At 45.2% G+C, this 22,318-nt stretch overlaps 1 protein-coding gene across 9 annotated transcripts in view; it reads right to left on the bottom strand.

Moving 5' to 3' along the window:
- Positions 1-105: 105 nt before the first annotated feature.
- Positions 106-22,318, bottom strand: part of LOC117397864 (electrogenic sodium bicarbonate cotransporter 4-like) — a 48,967-nt gene continuing 26,754 nt past the window's right edge. For 4 of the 9 annotated variants that reach the window (XM_059013709.1, XM_059013708.1, XM_059013711.1 and 1 more), the window contains 11 exons: positions 18,746-18,807; positions 17,447-17,647; positions 14,521-14,634; positions 13,168-13,329; positions 12,145-12,323; positions 10,948-11,020; positions 10,789-10,857; positions 9,182-9,355; positions 8,178-8,348; positions 6,751-6,806; positions 106-2,861 (listed from right to left, as the gene is read on the bottom strand). In XM_059013709.1, the coding sequence (XP_058869692.1) occupies positions 2,693-2,861; positions 6,751-6,806; positions 8,178-8,348; positions 9,182-9,355; positions 10,789-10,857; positions 10,948-11,020; positions 12,145-12,323; positions 13,168-13,329; positions 14,521-14,634; positions 17,447-17,647; positions 18,746-18,807 (1,430 nt within the window). In that variant the 3' untranslated portion in view covers positions 106-2,692. Of the gene's footprint in view, positions 2,862-6,651; positions 6,807-7,247; positions 7,327-8,177; positions 8,349-9,181; positions 9,356-10,788; positions 10,858-10,947; positions 11,021-12,144; positions 12,324-13,167; positions 13,330-14,520; positions 14,635-16,770; positions 16,885-17,446; positions 17,648-18,745; positions 18,808-22,318 lie in introns of those variants that run through there. The other 5 variants (XM_059013707.1, XM_059013715.1, XM_059013713.1 and 2 more) reach the window with 4 other exon arrangements.

Below are 22,318 nucleotides of genomic sequence, written 5' to 3'. Positions count from 1 at the left end.
TGGTTTTGATTCTTGTTCAAAATGTGTTGTTTTTGTGCGTGGGTTTTTTAATTTATAGGCCATAGCAAACACTCATTTAAATAAAGAGAAACCCACACGCTGCCGTTTGTCCAGCGTAAGTTTATTGGCAAACACTGTTCATTTAAACTTTACAGCCGACGTGAAATATACAAATGAAACGGGGGAATCACAGTTTACACATCGATACAGAACATTATCGTTTCAATTTCAACACAGGCTGCAACTAAACATTTTCAATCACACTTTACAATTCTATAAAAGAAAGAAATCCACCAGGTACACAAGTTACAGAGAACGTGGAATGCACCACGTGTGTTCTGTTGTAGTAAAAAAATAATAGAATACAGAGATGCAGGTGACGCCCCTAAAGCATTGCGCAGCTCAGACTTCACATCTATCAAATCAAACCCACAACCTTCCACTGCAGTGGACAAATCATGGCGATCGTAGACTAAACGTTTTGACCAGCGTCTACAGCAGTGTACACTGAAGGCGGCTCTAGAGTAGACTTGTGTCTGCTTGACTTACAGTTTTACATTTCAGATCTAGAAGTGCCTTTTGAAGCTTTCTGTATAGTTTTAAGATTTCTTTAACTTAGATTTTTTTTTTTGGTTTTAAATATATGTATGCTATACAGGATCATACAGAATTTCATTTAAGGGAGAACCCTTTTTTTTTGGTTGAGGACAACTTTCTATAAGCCGGACAATTTTGCCTAGAAGTGACGGTCAGAAATTAAATCTATGGAGTTTGTCTCACCTACAATGGAACTAGCATTGTATGCATATAAACCCTATGGTAGTTCCATTGAAGGTGAAACAACGCCCATACTAACCCTTATAGAAGTTTACCCCCTCTGCATTTACCCTGGTTTGCAATGTTTTTTACTATGCTGTACCATACCTCATGGTTTAGGCTTGCCTATGCTTTATCAGCCTTTGCCATGCTTTAATATGATAAACTTTTCAAAGGGAAATATATCATTTTGGGCCATTACTTGCAGGCAGTATTCCCATCTTATACACCCTTGTCCTTTTTAGAGCCACAATTTAGCAAAACGTGTCTCGCATCTTCATGGAGGTGATGTAAAGCTCAGGGAACATGAAGCCACTTTTTCAGGAACAGCGTCTTGAAACCTGGTTCCAGGAGACCTAGTTCCAAGCCACAGAGTGGTTTTGGGTTGCCTTTGCAGCCCTTAATGTTGGGCTAATCCTTATTTTATAGTAGCTGAAAATGTTTTCTTTAAGACAGTTCAGCCGAGACAGTCCTTCAGGATAACTGGGGGTAGAATAACTATGTTGTATTTAGGAGACAGGGTAGGGGGTGGGATTCTAACCCATTTATGCATTTAGCCAGCACTTAAAACAAAGCATGACTGATGCTTGATCTCAGCACCACATTGACTACAGCAAGCGAGACGCGATCATCAGGTTTGAGAAAATCTTATTTAAAACACTACTTTTCAAAGTGCTTTTTTTCCATGATTTGTATTGCTTTCACTGTGAACTATTGAACAGAGATGCCTGTTTTAAGTTTCCTACACATTTACAACATAAACAGTTACATTACAAACAGAATATATAAAACTGGAATGCACAGTAAATCATTCAAGTGTTCACAAACTGGTAGTTGCTTGGCACTGAGTTTTATTTAAAAAAAAAAAATGTTCTTGCACCCAAGTCCTCTCATTGGCACCTGGGAACCACCATTAAATCACAGCTGAAGAAATCTATTAGCAATGAGGCTACATATATATTGTAGGGACCAGGAGAAAGAGGGGGGAGAGGAGGAAGAGTCAGGAATGTTGGCACGTCAAAACAGAAACTGTTTTTCCATTACTGCAGGTGAAGCTGCTGCCTGGGTTAAGTAACAAACAGCCAAAAAGATTTTGGAGAAGGAGAATTTAGCTTCCCTTCTCAATATGTAGTTTTTGTTCAAATTGTATCTCTTTGGCATTCACTCTGGTGTACCTAGTAAAGGTAAGACATGATTTTAAGAGCTCTATTCTATTTCCTGTGATCGAAATTAGTTTTAGAAAAAAGGAGTTTGTAATCGTAATCTGGATAAATGTAATCCAGCAGTGCCGTGTTCTGAAAAAACGAATCAAAAACGACCCAGATAAAAAATAATCTCAATCACAAAATCCAGATCACTGTTATCCAGATTAGAAGTTTTGAAAAACCTGGCCCCAGGACATGAACGGAACAGAAAAACACTACCCCAAAAACTACAAGAAGATATTTAGACACCCATACAAAGTTTAAACTACACTATTTTCTGAAAACACAAATTTCTAAGTAGTAGAGGCGTGAATCTTTCAGAATGTGACCTTTAAATCTCACACACACACACACACACACACACACACACTGACTGACCTGGTCTACTGCAGAGGTGATCATCGGTTTAAGAAAAACGTACGCATCTTATAAATTCGACATGCTGTTTATTCCAGTATTTATTTATTTTTTAAATCCGTGTTTTCACTGTGATTACTGGAGGTTATTATCTCCAGTAATCTTGTGTATTCCCCGCAGCAAACTTGTCAAAATTAAAAATGAAAAAAAACAAAACTGTTTTTGTTTTAGAGGAGGGGGGAGAGGGTAGAAGAGTCACAGGAAGAGCAGGCTTGTTTTTTTAAATTTTTTCGGGGGGTGTGTTGCTATAGTTGCTATAGGGTGGTCTCACTGCCCATGTCTCTGGGATGTCTATCTGTGTCTGTGTCTTCGTAGTCTGACTCCATTTCTATCTTCACCTGGGGCACGGCCCACATGGAGCTCCGGGAGTAATTGACAGCGGGAGAGGATGACGGGCAGGAGATCTTCAGGTGCAGCGTGATGCTGGATTGAGTGCAGAACAAGCTTGTTAGTACAGGCTAGGGGAGAGTCAGACCGCTACCAAACAAACCTGGCTTCCGTTTCGACTTTAAAATCACAGACAAAGAGAAGGAGATGCCTTTTATTGGACTAACTAAACATTAATTAATCACCTCAAAGGTCTTCTTATTCAGGTGAAAAGTAGGTTTGATGTCACAATAAGAACATAAGAAAGTTTACAAACGAGAGCAGGCCATTCAGCCCATCTTGCTTGTTTGGTTTTTAGTAGTTTATTGATCCCAGAATCTCATCAAGCAGCTTCTTGAAGGATCCCAGGGTGTCAGCTTCAACAACATTACTGGAGAGTTGGTTCCAGACCCTCACAATTCTCTGTGTAAAAAAGTGCCTGCTATTTTCTGTTCTGAATGCTGACCTGTGCTTTACCATGCTTTCACTGTGCTACTCTGAAGGAGAAGAGACCTCTGAGGTCTTGAAAGCTGGCGATTCGTTACTGTTTAGTTAAAATTCTGTTTATTTAGCAGACGCCTTTATCCAAGGCGACTTACAGAGACACAGGTGTGTGAACTATGCATCAGCTGCAGAGTCACTTACAATTACGTCTCACCCGAAAGACGGAGCACAAGGAGGGTAAGTGACTTGCTCAGGGCCACACAATGAGTCAGTGGCTGAGGTGGGATTTGAACCGGGGACCTCCTGGTTACAAGCCCTTTTCTTTAACCACTGGACCACACAGCCTCCTGTACCACAGTCCTGGACCACACAGTTAGTCCAATAAAAGGTATCGCCCCTCCTTCTCTTTGTCTGTCAGCTCTGGACTGATCACATTTCATTTATTTAAAATCGAAATCCTGGGTTTGAAAATTATTTTTTAAATTCAATTTTAACTTTTTTTTTTGTAGTTGTTCAGACACTGGGGAGGCAGTAGCTGCTCTTGTGGGGCTCTATTAGACTGCAGCCAGAAAGTCAAACCCGGTCTAGCTGACCCTGCCTATTGCACGCTGTAATCAGATCCAGATTTAAAAGCAGGTGTTTGTAATATGCAAATTCCAATGTCAAAGCTGAGCCCTCCCAAGACAAATTATCCTCCCTGACGACAGATTACTGAGGTGTCCCCTGCCCTGAACCCCGTTCTGAATGTGCTGTTCCAGTGACTGCCCTCCCCTCCCTCTGCAAGCAGGTTCATTCAGATCTCAGTGTGGAGAATGGGTAATAAAGCACTGCGCTGTTCCAGTGACTGCCCTCCCCTCCCTCTGCAAGCAGGTTCATTCAGGTCACAGTGTGGAGAATGGGTAGTAAAGCACTGTGCTGTTCTAGTGACTGCCCTCCCCTCCCTCTGCAAGCAGGTTCATTCGGATCTCAGTGTGGAGAATGGGTAGTAAAGCACTGTGCTGTTCTAGTGACTGCATCCCCTCCCTCTGCAAGCAGGTTCATTTGGATCTCAGTGTGGAGAATGGGTAGTAAAGCACTGTGCTGTTCCAGTGACTGCCCTCCCCTCCCTCTGCAAGCAGGTTCATTCGGATCTCAGTGTGGAGAATGGGTAGTAAAGCACTGTGCTGTTCCAGTGACTGCCCTCCCCTCCCTCTGCAAGCAGGTTCATTCGGATCTCAGGTGTGGAGAAGGGGTTACAGCATTCTCAGGGCAGGAAAGGGCTCACAATAGGAGAAGATGTGAAGAGATAAAAAAAGATTTAAAAAAGGGTAACTTTATGGAGTAATAAAGATCCAGTATTAGGTTTTTAACAGACAATAGACAAAACTTAATTCATTATTATTACCATTTGATTTTTTTTTTTTAAATGCATGCTATATAGGCCTATGTTCCTGCTTTTTATATATTGGAGCAAACTTAATAGTACTACTTATAATAATAATAATAATAATAATAATAATAATAATAATAATAATAATAATAAATAGCTGCACTGAGGAAATAATTCAGTTTTCTGACCTATCGGCATCCCACGTAACTTTCAATTCCGCACACAGGTCTCTGATAAATAAACAAGCCTCATTGTCAATGGAGACGATTACAGCAGCACTGGGCAAGGGAAAACAAGGATGGAAATAAGACTCCTTTTGCATAGCAGTTTGATCCATTCCGGGTTTTACTATGAGTTTAATAAAACACACCTGAGCTTGTTACCTGGGCAGCAGTGTGGAGTAGTGGTTAGGGCTCTGGACTCTTGACCGGAGGGTCGTGGGTTCAATCCCAGGTGGGGGACACTGCTGTTGTACCCTTGAGCAAGGTACTTTACCTAGATTGCTCCAGTAAAAACCCAACTGGATAAATGGGTAATTGTATGTAAAAATAATGTGATATCTTGTAACAATTGTAAGTCGCCCTGGATAAGGGCGTCTGCTAAGAAATAAATAATAATAATACCTGTACACACTGGGGCTAATTAAGCTCTTAATAAAACCTGGAACGTCTTATTTCGATCCCTGGAAAATAGGCTTTAGACTCGTTAGACTCGACCACTTCGGTATGAGACCAAAGCAACACAACAAATCCTGTGGTCAATCAGACTTACAAAGCACAACTAGACACACTGGGGAGATTTGGTTGGAATAACTGTCTGGGATGAAGCAGCCCCACCTAGAAACCATGTCTGACAGCCTGGCTGCTGTGTGGCTACAGATCAGGCACTGGGAGCTGAGGGGCAGCGACTGTGGGGACAGATTCCAGATCAAGTCAATTCAGTGGACTGCTGGAAGCAACCTCAACAACAAAAAAGCTTTCATTGTTGCAAACAGGGGTAGGGTCAACCGATTAACAAATGCTAGCGCTGCACTATTATATATTAGGAGCTTAACATCACATTACTCTTCCCTTACAGTTTTGTGATGTTGGCAATTGTTCTAAATAGTTAATTCAGCACTTGATGATATAATTTTGTATTGACAGTGCCGTAGACGTGTGTAATGCGGGCCAGATCGGCCAAAGTGTCTTAATTTTAGTATGTTCCGGCGCCATCTAGTGCACAGCTAGGGTATTGCCAGCAAAACAAAAATAAGTCAGAATTGGCTTCTATCACTAAGACAGGCAACTAGAACTGAAGATCGGCTCCTGAATTTAGCAGTATGTTAAACAGACAGCCCCACATTACTCTAAATCTATTATTTTTACTTACATACATGAAAAGTCATAGATTTTCTTGGTGTAATTTTTTTTAACAAATTTGGGATAAAATCTGATAAAGATCCTTGCGTGGGTGCGTCCAATTGATCTAAACGGATCCAAGCACCCCCTAAATCAACCCTCTATTGTCTCTGAAACTTTAGATCCAGACAGAAAGTAAAGAGACTGTTAGATTTTCACAGCCTTGGTATGCAATTCCTAGACACTCCACTGGTTAGATCTAGGAATATACCTGACTTCAGTAACTACCCTTACAACAGTTTACCTCGGTACATTTGCACAGTAATATTATGCAGTTTTCCCTGCGCTTTTCCTGTGACTCAGCAGAGTCTACCATGGTCTCCCATGTTAATTTAATATGCTTTCCCCTTTCAGGGCTTTACAATGCTCACTAATGCTTCCCTATGCTTTCACTGTGCTTTATTACGCTTTGCTGTGCTTTTACTGTGTGGGAAACTTTTATAAGGGTTTATCCCGGTTTGCTTATTAATATGCTTTACCTTACCTCTCTGTACAATGTTCACCTATGCTTTACCATGCTTTCACTATGCTTTTACTACAGGAAACTTTTCCAAGGGTATTAATTCCTACTGGGCTATACCAATGGAATTTAATGGCGGGGGGGTGTTGGGGGTGGGTTCTGTAATCCCGGGTGGTTACAGCCTCTCACTGGTAGTGGCCCCCCCAGTTGAGCTGGTCCGCGCCTGGCTGCATCATTTCATTGTAAGGTACGCGAATGTTCAGGACACAGTACCTGCGATCCAGCTCCGACTCGCTGGGAGAGCAGTTAGACTGCGGGCGGCCCTTCTCCTGCAAAGGAAACATAACAAGAAAGTTAGCAGCTGGAATTAGGGGCATTATACCTGCCTGGCCACTTTATTAGGACTTATCTGCACTCGCTTTTATCCAAAGCGTCTTACAGAGACTTGGGGGTGAACTATGCTTGATCAACAACTGCTGCTGCTGCAGTCACTTCCAGTAGGAGCTTGTTTGTTTTACGTCTCACAAGGAGGACAAGGAGGTTCAGTGACTTGCTCAGGGTCACACACAGGGAGTCAGTGGCTGAGTTGGGATTGAAGCTGGTAACAAGCCCCTTTAACCGCTGGACCACAATGGCGTTTTGGGGGCGTGTCCCATTATGGCTGCTAGTTTGAATTGCGCCATAAAATATCAGGAAAAGAAAACAGTGGATTGAATCTCTCCCTAAGATGAGGAGATGTCGGAAGGCTTGGGATGGCTCTCAGTACTTACTGCCTGGAGAAGGAGAGCTGTTGACAGGGTCAGGCTGCAGGGTGTCCATTGGGATCTTTACAGGAACGGGGGGTTTAGACTGGGAAGAAACGGAGGGAGGGGGGAGAGCCATGAAACACAGGGAGGGAGAGAAGAGGACTGCATTGATGGGAGAGTCTCTTAGGATTATAATTCATTCAACCACAAACCAATTCATGCAGCTGTACAGCTGTGGCCAAAACTTTTGCATCAGCTAGAATTTCATATGAAAAACTATATGAACATAATCTTTTATTTAACATCGTGTAATCAAAGAAACTACAAATGATATCGAGAAAAGTCTACCGTAGTACGGTAGGTGTTTCAGGATAGATTTCGTAATGTCACAATTTTTAATTTGTCAGTTTTCCGTGAAGTAGATGGAAAACTACAAAGCGCTGGTATGCAATTCAAGATGTTAACGTAACATTATTCAGCAGGTTTCATTCGACTTTATGAAGCACAATTAGTTAATTCTATAGGGCGATGCAAAACTTTTGGCCATAGCTGTAGACAAATTCATTTCAAGACAGGTGGAGTAGCGAGAATCCCACTTTTGAGGAATTTTTTAAAACTGGATTCTCTGATCTCTTCACTCCAAATCGTCATTAACACATTTTCAACAGTAAAAGCACACCCAAGAAAGTTACCAAGCCAGCAAACTATTTAACTGAGGGCCTCTCTAATCCAGGTGTGGTCAACCAATCATGGTCCTGGAGGACCATTCCACTCCAGGTGTAACAGGTACAATGTGATAATGAACTATTTCAGGGTCTGGATCGAGGTGTAATTGGTTCAGTTAAACAATTTAGAACAGGGTTTGAACAAAGTCCAGGAGTACAGCCCGACTTCTAATCTCCAATGTGAACAGGTGCTGAGTGCGCCTCTCCATTCTGCAGCCACGGCTCTTACCTCGTCCTCACTGTCTCCCTCCTCTCCTCTCCCCTGCTTCTTCTTCTTCTTTTTCTTCTTGTCCTCCTCCTTCTTCTTGTCTTTCTCGGGGAGGATATCGTCCAGCCAGGCCAGGTCATGCTGAGAGAAGACCCAGTCAAGCATCTTACGAACGATGATCAGGCCCAGGATCTGAGAGAGAGGGAGGAGAGGGAGAGAGGGGAGGAGAGGGAGAGAGGGGAGGAGGGATAGAGGGAGGAGAGGGAGAGACAGGGAGGAAGAGAGGGAGAGAGGGGAGGAGGGATAGAGGGAGGCAGGGGGAGAGACAGGGAGGAGGAGAGGGAGGGAGGGGAGGAGGGATAGAGGGAGGAGAGGGAGAGACAGGGAGGAGGAGAGGGAGAGAGGGGAGGAGGGATAGAGGGTGGAGAGGGAGAGACAGGGAGGAAGAGAGGGAGAGGGGAGGAGGGATAGAGGGAGGAGAGGGAGAGACAGGGAGGAGGAGAGGGAGAGGGGAGGAGGGATAGAGGGAGGAGAGGGAGAGACAGGGAGGAGGAGAGGGAGAGAGAGGGAGGAGGAGAGGGAGAGGGGAGGAGGGATAGAGGGAGGCAGGGGGAGAGACAGGGAGGAGGAGAGGGAGAGAGGGAGGAGAGAGTGTGTGAGGGAGAGAGGGTCAGGTGGAAGAGAGATAGAGGTCTTGTTGAAATGTGTTTTGGTCACATACTGCTGATTTACTGTACTTACTACCACCTTTGATTAAAGGCTGGTTGATAAGAATGAGAAGTAAAATTTACAAACGAGAGGCCATTCGGCTCATCTAGGCTCATCTGGCTTCTGGTATCTGATTGATCTAAAAACTTGAACAACATGGCTAGGTATCCCTTGGTAACCACTCCTTCCGTGTGTCCTCTGGTCCTGGTTTCTGTGCTGCACTTAGAAAGCCCTGGTTAGGGGTTAACTATGCCAATTCCTGTTAAGATTTTCATGGTTTCACGGAGCGAGCAAAGCCGCAGGAAGCTCGGTCTCACCATGATTGGGAAGATGATGGCTGCCATGGTGGACTTGAGAACCCAGAGCACGGCGAGGCAGACGATCTGCACCACGGTGAAGAGGTGGACCCGGCGCAGCGGCACGTGACGGAGGAAGGTGTAGTCCGGCTGGTGCTTGGCAGGCATGAGGTAGAGCTTACAGCGATCCCAGAACTGAGAGAGGGGGAGAGAGAGAGGGGGGGAGAGAGAGAGAGAGAGAAAGAGAGAGAGAGGGAGAGAGAGAGAGAGAGAGGGTGAGACAGAGAGGGAGAGAGAAGGGAGAGAGGGGGGGAGAGAGAGAGAGGGAGAGAGGGGTGAGAGGGGCAGAAGGGGAGAGAGAGGGGTGAGAGAGAGGGGGAGAGAGAGAGGAGAGGGGGAGAGACAGAGCGGGGGGGACAGAGGGAGAGAGGGAGAGGGGGGAGAGGAGAGGGGGAGAGAGAGAGGGGGGAGAGAGACAGAGAGGGGGACAGAGAGAGGAGAGAGAGGGGGGCGAGAGGAGAGGGTGAGAGAGAGAGAGAGAGAGGGGGAGGGGTGAGAGAGAGGGGGAGAGAGGAGAGGGGGAGAGACAGAGCGGGGGGGACAGAGGGAGAGAGGGAGAGGGGGTGGGGGGAGAGGAGAGGGGGAGAGAGAGAGGGGGGAGAGAGACAGAGAGGGGGAGAGAGAGGAGAGAGAGGGGGGCGAGAGGAGAGGGTGAGAGAGAGAGAGACAGAGGGGGAGAGAGAGGGGGAGGGGTGAGAGAGTGAGGGAGAGGGAGAGAGAGGGGGTGAGAGAGGAGGGGAGAGAGAGTGAGGGTGAGAGAAAAGAGAGGGTGAGAGAGAGAGAGAGAGACAGAGAGGGGGAGACAGAGAGGGGGAGAGAGAGAGGGGTGAGGGGTGAGAGAGAGGGGCAAGAGAAGAGAGGGGGAAGGAGAGAGGAGAGGGGGGAGAGAGGGAGAGGGGGAGACAGAGAGAGAGGGAGAGACAAAGAGGGGGAGAGGGAGAGAGGGGGGCAAGAGAAAGGTGAGGGGGTGAGAGAGACAGAGAGGGGGAGAGAGGGTGAGAGAGACAAAGAGAGAGGGAGAGACAGGGAGAGAAACACATGTAACAGGGCGGGTGTAGGGTGTCTTATTTAGATAAGAAGCTTTTTTAACATTAGAATTGTGTCACATAAGAAGTACTATAATTTTGACAGATCATAAGCTATGAAATGTTATCTTGTGTGGAGGTGGTGTGTGGAGGTGCTGCACAATACTTTCGGAATTACTGATTGAGCAAAATATGCTTAACAATACACTGAATAAGGCCTGGTTGTTTTCTGTGGTTGAGCATTACATCTACCTGTCCAGTATTATTATTAAATTGTTATTTAGCAGACGCTTTTATCTACAGCGACTTACAGAGACTAGGGGGTGAGCTGTGCATCATAACTGCTGCTGCAGAGTCGCTTCCAATAGGACCTTGTTTGTTTTACGTCTCGTCCGAAGGACGGATCACAAGGAGGTTCAGTGACTTGCTCAGGGTCACACACGGTGAGTCAGTGGCTGAGGATTTGGTGTCAAGCCCTTTTCTTTAACCACTGGACCCACCAAGCCTGCATAAAAAAAGGATCTTCAAAAGGCGTGTCTGTACCTGGATTCCATTGAGAGACGCCACGCCCATGTAGAGGAAGACTCCGTACAGCACTGGCATGGGGATGTACTGCGGGAAACACACAAACAACGACAGGGTGACGCATGAGAGGTCATCGTCACAGAGCAGCAGTACAGAGAGATCAGATGTGACACTCACCTGCAGAATAGGAGCCAGGAAGATAGAGACTCCGGTCAGGATGAACACAACGATCCCAGTTAGCCTCTGCTCCCTGCACAGGGACAAGAAACAGCCGAGTACTGCATGTGTGTGTGTGCAAGCGGGTTACAGGGGTCTGTCCAGTTGATCCACACACAGCAGACCATCGTAATACTGGTGCCATTCACATCAACACAAAACCTACGCCCTGGAGTTTTATATTGTATGCTGTCACTGAAAGAAACTGACTAAAACAACAAAACATAATGAAGGCACGGAGTAGCAGGTTGTAATGGCTTGAGTTTCCCTCTCAGTACATACCCCTTCTAAAAGTTAACCAAAGTGTAATAAAGCACAGAGAGGTGTGGTAAAGCATAGGCAAGCATTGTAAAGCACAGAGAGGTGTGGTAAAGCATAGGGAAGCATTGTAAAGCAGAGAGGTCTGGTAAAGCATAGGGAAGCATTGTAAAGCACAGAGAGGTCTGGTAAAGCATAGGGGAGCATTGTAAAGCACAGAGAGGTCTGGTAAAGCATAGGGAAGCATTGTAAAGCACAGAGAGGTCTGGTAAAGCATAGGGGAGCATTGTAAAGCACAGAGAGGTCTGGTAAAGCATAGGGAAGCATTGTAAAGCACAGAGAGGTCTGGTAAAGCATAGGGAAGCATTGTAAAGCACAGAGAGGTCTGGTGAAGCACAGGGAAGCATTGTAAAGCACAGAGAGGTCTGGTAAAGCACAGGGAAGCATTGTAAAGCACAGAGAGGTCTGGTAAAGCATAGGGAAGCATTGTAAAGCACAGAGAGGTCTGGTAAAGCATAGGCAAGCATTGTAAAGCACAGAGAGGTATGGTAAAGCATAGGGAAGCATTGTAATGCACAGAGAGGTCTGGTAAAGCATAGGGAAGCATTGTAAAGCACAGAGAGGTCTGGTAAAGCATAGGGAAGCATTGTAAAGCACAGAGAGTTGACAGGACATGTGTAATGTCCTAAAAGATCTGTAGGGTCTATGGTCCCACCTCAGTGCAAAACAGCCTGCTCCTGGTTTGTGTTGCACTTACTGAATTATATAGATTCTGTACTGTATCAAATCTATGCTTACAGTACACTGTGCTTACAGTATTGTATCATATAGATTATGCACTGTATCAGATCTATAGGATCTCTATAGTGGGTCTCCCTCCCTCCCTCCCTCTCTCTGTACCGGACCCCCAGAAACTGGGGCTGCTCTCCGGGTGCGCTGGACTCCGTCTCCATCTTCAGGCTGTCGATGTGAGCGATCGAGATGACGGTGGCAGCGACGTACCAGGGGAGCCCCATGAAGGAGCAGGCCGCCATCAGCAGCCCCACCCAGAACAGGTCCATGTGGTAGCCACAGCCCTTCTGCATAGACAGAGACGGACGCAGTCAGCGTGCCACACAGAGCAGGGAGCCCAGCCCAAAGGGAGCCGAGCACACGAGCAAGACAGCATCGAGCTCTCCGCAGAAATCAGGGGCTGGCAATCAGGGGAGGGTCTCCGGTGTCGATCGGGCTGATTCCCCATTCAGAGTGAATTAAGAAACAGCTGCTGGGGTTCGTGTGGGTCGCTGCTTTTCTTAGACTCTGTGGAGAACAGCGATCCACACAAACCCAAGCAGCTGTTTCTTAATTCACTCTGAATGGGTAAATCAGCCCGATCGACATGAGAGCCCCTCACCTGTGGAGAGCTTGATCAGAGCAATGGAATGATCGGTTTGTGCAGCTCTGCAACACACACAGATAATCACAATACAGTTACACAATAATTACAACACACAGTCAACTTGTATATCTTCAGTCTTTCTACAGCAAGCACAATACATCCGAATGCGATACAACAGGTCGGTGTGGCAGGTGTCTATAGAGCACACAGACAGCTGATCACAACCCAACACAAACTGTCTGCTAATCACAAAACAGGGCAACACACGGTCCGAAAAAAAATCACAGTATAATGAATAATACAATGCAACACACACACACACAAAGTCTGATAATCACAACTGAATATAATGCAGCAGGTCGGTGATGTGAGTGTGTATACAGCACCCAGACAGCCGATCCCAACTCCAATTTGTCTGCTTATCACACACACACAGTCAGAAAGTCACAATAAAATGCTACAATACAATAAATACAAGACATGACGCACAGCCTGATCATCCCAGTACAACAGCAGACAGCACGGCGCGGGTGCGACTGACTCACCTTGAGCTTGTGCTCCTTGCGGTTGACGATGACTGCAGAGATCTGCTGGTCCATGAAGATGAGGATGGTGACGAGGAGGGCGGGCACGGCGCTGGCCACGTACACCCACCAGGGGTTCTTCCCAAAGGGAAGGACAAACCAGCCACGGTCCGCACGGGTCGGCTTCACAACACAAAACACACAAGCACACTCCATTACACTTTGCTGAGCTTTTACTGTGGCACACTTTTATAAGGGTTAGTTTACCATGGTTTGTTTTTTAATATGCTTTACCGTACCTGTCTGTGCTTTGCAATGCTTCCCTATGCTTTACCAGACCTCTCTGTGCTTTACAATGCTTCCCTATGCTTTACCAGACCTCTCTGTGCTTTACAATGCTTCCCTATGCTTTACCAGACCTCTCTGTGCTTTACAATGCTTCCCTATGCTTTACCAGACCTCTCTGTGCTTTACAATGCGTCCCTATGCTTTACCAGACCTCTCTGTGCTTTACAATGCTTCCCTATGCTTTACCATACCTCTCTGTGCTTTACAATGCTTCCCAATGCTTTATCACACCTCTCTGTGCTTTACAATGCTTCCCTATGCTTTACCACACCTCTCTGTGCTTTACAATGCTTCCCTATGCTTTATCACACCTCTCTGTGCTTTACAATGCTTCCCTATGCTTTATCACACCTCTCTGTGGTTTACAATGCTTCCCTGTGCTTTACCATACCTCTCTGTGCTTTACAATGCTTCCCTATGCTTTACCAGACCTCTGTGCTTTACAATGCTTCCCTATGCTTTACCATACCTCTCTGTGCTTTACAATGCTTCCCAATGCTTTACCAGACCTCTCTGTGCTTTACAATGCTTCCCTATGCTTTACCACACCTCTCTGTGCTTTACAATGCTTCCCTATGCTTTACCAGACCTCTCTGTGCTTTACAATGCTTCCCTATGCTTTACCAGACCTCTCTGTGCTTTACAATGCTTCCCTATGCTTTACCAGACCTCTTTGTGCTTTACAATGCTTCCCTATGCTTTACCAGACCACTCTGTGCTTTACAATGCTTCCCTATGCTTTACCAGACCTCTCTGTGCTTTACAATGCTTCCCTATGCTTTACCAGACCTCTCTGTGCTTTACAATGCTTCCCTATGCTTTACCAGACCTCTCTGTGCTTTACAATGCTTCCCTATGCTTTACCATACCTCTCTGGGCTTTACAATGCTTGCCTATGCTGTACAGTGATTTAACAATGCCTTATTAAACTTTGCTATGCTTTCACAATGGGCGACTTTTATAAGGTTCCTGCCACATAAACTAACAGACAGACAGACAGACAGACAGAGAAGGGAACGCGTGTACCTTGAACTCTGTCGGCACTATGAGCTTGGGGGTGTTCAGTCCCACAAGCATATCAAGACCCACAAACATCATTATGGACATGAAGATTGAGAAGTCGCTGATTAGTTTACGGAGCTGCACAGGAGAGGAGAGGAGGAGCGACGCAGCGAGAAACGACAAGAAAAGAAACAGGAGACAGGAAGGAGGGATCACAGAGAAAGAGAGCAAAAATAACTCAGCAGCATGTCTTCTGTGGTTCACTTTGATGGGTAAATAAATCATGGCATCAACCATTATGCAGGCAGTTCCCCTTTATTTCAATAGTCACTGTTTTATATATTATAGTATGGGACCAACCATTATTCAGACAGTACACCCCGAGCTTAAATATCAATACAATAATCCGTCACATATCTGACTACTTTGGGACCAGAGTAAGAGGTACGTAAAAAGTCAGGTGCATGAATCCTGTTTTAAATACCATTCTACACGCATGTAACAATTACTATATTCACACAATTACTGTTTAGAGATTCAGCTTTAATTAGGGAGCTCCCCTAAATCCCTTGTTTAGAAAGATACAGGGTATTAATGCTTGTGACAGAGTAGCTGTCTGCCGTGTGGGTGCGTGCATTCGCTGCTGAGTGACAGGCAGGAGATCCAGACGGAGGTTCAAGTTGATACGCCTCCCGCAGGCGAACAGGATTTATTTACACATCAACACACTGCACAGCGCATGTGACACTACCAGCAATGGCAGCGCACGGAGCGCGTACAACACAGCGTACGAAAACTGTGGTGGGATCTGCAATCTGTGAAGTAATCTTCTCTGTTCAATAATAAACTAACGTTGCTGAAGAGCTTGATAACAGCGGATAAACAGTTAGAGCGGATACGTGACGGATTACTGTAGTTGTATATATTTTTTACAGTAAAGTCCAGTTGTGTAAAAACCGCGATTTATTTACACCAGCTTGGAAAAAGTAGTAGAAAGAGTATTTAATAAAAATGATCCTGCCAGTTTGAGCAATGTTAAAGGATATCATTAAACATCGAAGCGGTTAGCATATTATTATTATTATTATTATTATTTACCCATTTATACAGTTGGGTTTTTACTGGAGCAATCTAGGTAAAGTACCTTGCTCAAGGGTACAGCAGCAGTGTCCCCCACCTGGGATTGAACCCACAACCCTCCGGTCAAGAGTCCAGAGTCCTAACCACTGCTCCACACTGCTGCCCTAGTGCTATGCTATTTCTGTACATATTTATATATGGCAGGTTTCAGTGTTAGAAATGGACAAGAATGAGCAGTGTAGTACAGCAAAGCAAAGTATAGCAAGATTGCAAGAGGCAGAACCCTTTCTCAAAGGCTGCAGCGTGAGGAGAGACTTCACGTGATTACGCAGATATGAATCAAGCATACAAATACACTGCAGTGTACAGTAGCACACAATTCTGTGACTGCAAAGACAGAGCTACAGAGATCATGTCCAAGTAATTCATAAAAGTTATTTTCTTTGATCATATCATTGTTTTGTAAGTACAGCACTCCCTCCTTATTACACGATTCGATAATTCACATATTCAGTTAATTCACGGTTAGAATTATTATACGCCTTGATTTTCTCCCCGAATGTCCAGTTATGTCCCCCACCTCAACGTAGAAATTCCCCACAGCTCCAGAGAACTGACGGTTCAGCGGGCATCCTCCGATCCCACGACTGAGCCAGCTTCCTCTTCTACCCCCAGGAACTCGAGAGCGGATGCCAGCGAGCTACCACCCTCTGGAGGACACAGGCCAGCCCTGCAGGTGTCCACTCTGAGCTCGCTGGACGCCTGGCCGATCGGGTCCGCTGTAGCACTGTCTGCTGGTTTTGCCTCCCTAACATGCGGGAGCGCCAGAGCCAATGCGACGATCCCTCTGGAATCCCCAGTGAAGACCGGCGACTTCGCACAGCTGGGACCCAGAGCCTGCGCTCCCCTGACTGTATGACTCACCCTGCACACCACACACCGGTGCCTTTAGCAGGGGAGACACTCGGGGACCCCTTACTAATTCAATATTTTAATATCGCACGACTTTTTGATGCGAGTGTCCGATAGTGAAATAAAGAGAGAGAACGCTGTGCGTCTATTACATAGAGCAACAACAGTGTAAGTGGAGTGGAGTTGATGCACTTCCAGGTTAAGACACAGTGTGGTAGTACAGGATTGGGGGGGGGGGGTTGAGAAAGGGAGTGGGGGGTTAGTAGCAGGGAGGGCTCAAACCTTTAGCTCCGAGGGGACATGCAGTTTTGGGGTGTCCAGCGCAATCCAGAAATCAAGACCACAGAACGCCAGCATGGATAAGACTATAGCAAAGTCACTGAGGAGGTTCCGGAACTGGAGTGAGGGGGAGGGAGGGAGTGAGGGGGGAGCAAGCAAGGGAGAGACCAGGAGAGAAGGGTTAGGGAGTGTCTCCATAGGGCTGAGTATATGTTTGCAAAGTAAAGCTTTAAAATGATGTGGAGCATCTCTTTTGAAAAATAAAAAAACAGAATTTAGCATTGAAAATAAACAACACAGCCAAAAATATTGTAGAATCATGCTTATACTTTGTGAACTATGCTTCATCAACAACTGCTGCTGTAGAGTCACTTCCAATTGGACCTAGTTTGTTTTACGTCTCATCCGAAGGACGGAGCACAAGGAGGTTCAGTGACTTGCTCAGGGTCACACAGTGTGCATCAGTGGTTGAGCTGGGATTGAACCAAGAACCTCCTGGTAACAAGCCCCTTTCTTTAACCACTGGACCACCAAGCCTCTTTTTCATTTCAAACACTGAACACAATTACAAGTCGTGGTTTAATCTGACTGCAAACTTTGTTGAGGACTTTAAAACCGTTAGGTTTGAAAACACTTATGTGGCTAGGGACTTGGATTCAACCCCGCTCCTGTTTCTCACCTTGGTGGGGAAGTAACGGCTGAACTTGAACTTCTTGAGCGAGACGGTCATGGAGTAGGTTCCGAAGAAGAGGATGAAGGACATGAGGGCCAGGTCAGGCACGTACTTACAGGTGTTACCCACCAGACTGCCTCCGTACTTCAGACACTCCTTCTTACTGAGCTGGCTCCAGTCCAGCGCTGTGGCATTGACAGGATTGTACTGACAGGGCCAGAGATCATGCAGGGCGGAGGGGCAGGGGGGAGTGGGGAGAGAGAAAGAGAGAGAGAAAAGACAACAACATAACTCAGAAGTGGTTATTAGCTATGCTGCACTCTGATGTAGTCCGGCTACAACTGCAAAACAACTCTAGGATAACTCCCCCCTCTGTGGTGGAACCAGCTACCGGAGAACTTCAGGACCGCTCCGTCTGCCTTCCGTTCCGCGTCCTCCGAGACCCCCGTTTACTCTGCACTTGTAGATCTCCTGCTCCGCCCCTCCTGCTCTGCACTGGACTCGCCTGACCTCAGCACCACGTTACTGGATCCTCAGCTGATGCACTATCCTTGCACTATTGCACTACTATCATGTCATCGTAGATATTGTCTTAATCATAAGTTGTTGTCTCATATTATATTCTAGTAGTAGTCGCACTTACTGTAAACTACACTGTATTTAAATATTGCTTTGCACTGTAACCTTGTATTGCCCTGCAACACCTGTAAGGTCACCTGGGGTAAAGGCGTCTGCCTAATAATAATAATAATAATAATAATAATAATAATAATAATAAATCCTTCTTGGTGTCTGTCTGTTTACTGCATTCGTCCATAGGTAACAACTTAACACTTTTTAAAACAACTTATCGTGGAAATATTAACGTTGCTTGGAGCACCCTTCCACAATCACGTCTGGCTTTACGTGGGATGGCTCGACAGCCCAGTGAATGGAATAGAGGGGCAATATGTACAATAGGACAGTTTGGGACAGTTCAGGCTTTTCAACTCACAATGCATTCTGGTAAGCGTAGTCCTCCTGTGAAAGGTACCTGAGACAGGTAAAACATAGCAGAATGCATTGTGGTATGTTGAAAAACCTGAACTGGTCCAAACTATCCCAGTGTACGTGGAGTCACATGGTAACCCTGACTAAAGCTCTCTAGTCAAGAGTTAAGCTCGTCTCTTACTCCCATGTCAGTATTATCGCTACAGCTTCAGCTACAGCTTCAATATGATTCCTTCATCTTGGCGTCTGTCTGTTTGCTGCACGAGCAACTTGGTAACACTTGCCCGTATTCCACAACAAAACAAAACAACTTACCACAGAAACATTAGTGTCGTTTGGAGCAAATGGAGCTGAACCATTGAAGATCAATGCAGCCACTGTCACCGACAAAACGAAAAGAAAGAAAAAACAGAACGAAAAGAGTTTAAATGCAGGCGGAGTCTGAGCTGGCAGTGAAGCGTGCGGACAAAACTGAGACACTAGGGGGAGCTGTGAGCTATAACGTGACTAAACCAGGGGTGTCCAATCACGGTCCTGGAAGACCATTCCACTCCAGGTCTGTTTAACAGGTAAAATGAGATCATGAACGACTTCAGGGTCTGCGGGTGTGATTGGTTCAGTTAAACAATTTAGAACAGGGTTGGAACAAAGACCAGGAGTGGAAGGGGCGACTTTCGCCACCCCTGTAGGAAATGCCTAAAGATAAACGCCATTTCATATCCTATAGGCCATTAAGGGTTTAGTTAAGTAATTAAGAGCTCAGTTGGAATGATAAACCAGCAGACACAGGGGGTCCCCAGGACTGGGTTGAGAAGCCCTGCTCCAGGTTATTCTGCGATACAAGCTGACATGCACACCACAAGGGTTGGCTAATTTCCTATCTCATTCCAGAAAGCAATGCAAAGCCATACTCCAGGGGCAGCCAACCCTGGTCCTGGAGAGCCACAGTCCTGCAGGTTTTCTGGGTACCTTTAAATCATCAACAGCTAAAGACCTGGAATAAAAAGGCTGTGTTGACCAATTAAGAAAAAAATTGGTTCAATTAAGTAATTGAGAACTCGGGCGGGTGGAACGGAAACCAGAAGACCCTGCGGATCTCCAGGACCGGGGTTGGCCATCGCTCTCTACCTATTGGCTCCAATTCTTCTGTGCTGATCGTCACTTGTACTGGTAGGTAGTCACTTACATTTCAGCTGATCGATGTTACAGTACCAAAGAAAAAGTATAATTGCATCCACATGCAGGTCTACAAGGGTTTGAATCTCTTTATCAAACAGGGTGGGGGAGGAGTGAAGGATTCAGAACCGGGATGAAGACCTTGCATCGCGACATTTCTGACTACTCAACTCAGGCAGTGCTGGGCTGTTCGCGGCATTCGTGCTGGAATAAAATAGCAGGAATACAGACGGGGCTCCCTCGTTATAACCCGGGTTCAAATCCATTTTCTGGCCTCTTATTAGCACCATTGCAACATTATCACTGCCACCCTTTAAAAGGAGAACATTGAATACAAAGGCCCTTCTTTAAAGGGGGTTGTAAAGAGTTAATGAAAAGATTATATGAGAACAGAATTATGATTGAGGGTGCAGATGTATGTGGGCAGCGTTTGCTGCTAGAATGTTTTATTGCCTGAGACATGGGCAATAAAATGAGCAGAACTGACCTGACCTGGTGCAAGCAAGAGTCTGGTCAAAGTATTGCTGACACACAGAGATAAGCCAGCAACTAAGCTTTGCGCACAAAGGGCTGTGGAGACTATTATTATTATTATTATTATTATTATTATTATTATTATTATTATTATTATTAATTGTTTATTTAGCAGACGCCTTTATCCAAGGTGACTTACAGAGACACAGGTGTGTGAACTATGCATCAGCTGCAGAGTCACTTACAACTACGTCTCACCCGAAAGACGGAGCACAAGGAGGTGAAGTGACTTGCTCAGGGTCACACAATGAGTCAGTGGCTGAGGTGGGATTTGAACCGGGGACCTCCTGGTTACAAGCCCCTTTCTTTAACCACTGGACCGCACAGCCTCCTACCACTGGACAATAAACCAGCAGCGCTTGGAGGTGCTTTGGAGAAGCATCAAGACCCTCCATGAACACACACCAGCGCCGTGTCGGAGGCTTCTCCCAGAAACTGGTAGCTGATATCGTTGCTTCATTTCTGTTAATAACTAGTGGCCTTGTGATTGTGTCTAATGATAACGATTATGCTGTAATACGTGTGACTATTTGATTAAATCAATAAAGAAAACTTGTTAAATTCTGATTAAACCCGTGTTGCGTCCTACAGAGAAAGTCGCAAACAGTTTCCTTACAGGGGGGCCAGTGCTAGTGTTGCTAGTGCTAACAAAAGGCGAGGAAATGGATTTTGAATGATTGGTCAGTGCGCCATTAAAGGGGGGACCATTGATAAAGTTCCATGGGTTTGTTATAAAGATGGAGCATGTACGAGGCTTACACAGGATAGCTGTACTATAAGCAGACCACAATAAGCTGTGTGATATGCGATACTCGTAACAGACAGTGATACTCACTCAGAATAGTTACCAGCCGAAAATGGTGTGTGCAGCAGAAACAGACGTGGTACAAATCAGTTACAGTAGTCAAAAAACATTAGCACAGCACAGCAGCATCATTAGATAGAGACGTGGCTGGAACAACTGCACTGGATCATCCTGGACTGTCTACCGTTTAAATATTCCTTTAAAAATATAAGGATTGTTCTAATTTAGCTTCCCCTTCTCCAAAACATAGAGACATTTCAATTTCTACAACTCTGATGTCAACCAATGAAACCTAACTAACTAACACAAATCTGACAATATAGTCTTCAATTACTTTGAAATGGAAATTTAAAAAAAAAGGCTAAAATAAAAAACATATTATAAAATTGCATATTCCAACTTAGGGGTGTAAAGATTCATCGTGCATCTATGAATCATGATGCATTCTTGACATGCTATATCGTATTATAATAAAAGGCGTGTATCGTTTATATTGTGATACAAGAATAAAAGCACAGTAGAGCTCATTGTAGATCACCAATGAAGAATAAGTAATTTATAGTTGTATGAATACAGACTCTCCCTAAACCATTCGTGTCTTTTAACAAAATGGTCCATCGTTAAAATGACCATTTGATCTTAAAAGTAACCAATCAGGACAGTCACATGTCTCGTGATGCATACCGTATCATGACATTAATAACTTGACACCCCTAACCCCAACACAGACGTGAACCCCGCACCCCACAGTGGATGCCCAGGACAGTGACCCCCGTGCCATTCAAAGACTCGCAGCTTAACCCCTTTAGTTGTGTTCGGTTTGGTGAAACTGAAACAAGCAGACAATGTATTCGTGTAACTGCGAATAATTGTACCACGTTACGTTTCCTATCTACGTATCTATTTGATAATGCATGTATTATTATTATTATTATTATTATTATTATTATTATTTATTTCTTAGCAGATGCCCTTAACCAGGGCGACTTACAATTGTTACAAGATATCACATTATTTTTACATACAATTACCCATTTATACAGTTGGGTTTTTACTGGAGCAATCTAGGTAAAGTACCTTGCTCAAGGGTACAGCAGCAGTGTCCCCCACCTGGGATTGAACCCACAACCCTCCGGTCAAGAGTCCAGAGCCCTAACCACTACTCCACACTGCTGCCCGTATATGTTTTTTATTTTTTCTTTGGCAGGGCAACTTCTTGAACTCCAGAGTTCACACAAACTCTTAAAATTTCTAAAAATGTTAATAAAAAATCGGGACTGAAGAGGATATGCTGTTATTTTTATATCAGTTAGGAAAGGATACCCTCCCTCACCCCCCCACCCCCCGCCCCGCGTGAGAGGGCATGAACAGCA

Source organism: Acipenser ruthenus, chromosome 46, assembly GCF_902713425.1.
Source record: "Acipenser ruthenus chromosome 46, fAciRut3.2 maternal haplotype, whole genome shotgun sequence".
Classification (NCBI taxonomy): domain Eukaryota; kingdom Metazoa; phylum Chordata; class Actinopteri; order Acipenseriformes; family Acipenseridae; genus Acipenser; species Acipenser ruthenus.
This window is presented reverse-complemented; position numbering and strand designations above follow the sequence as displayed.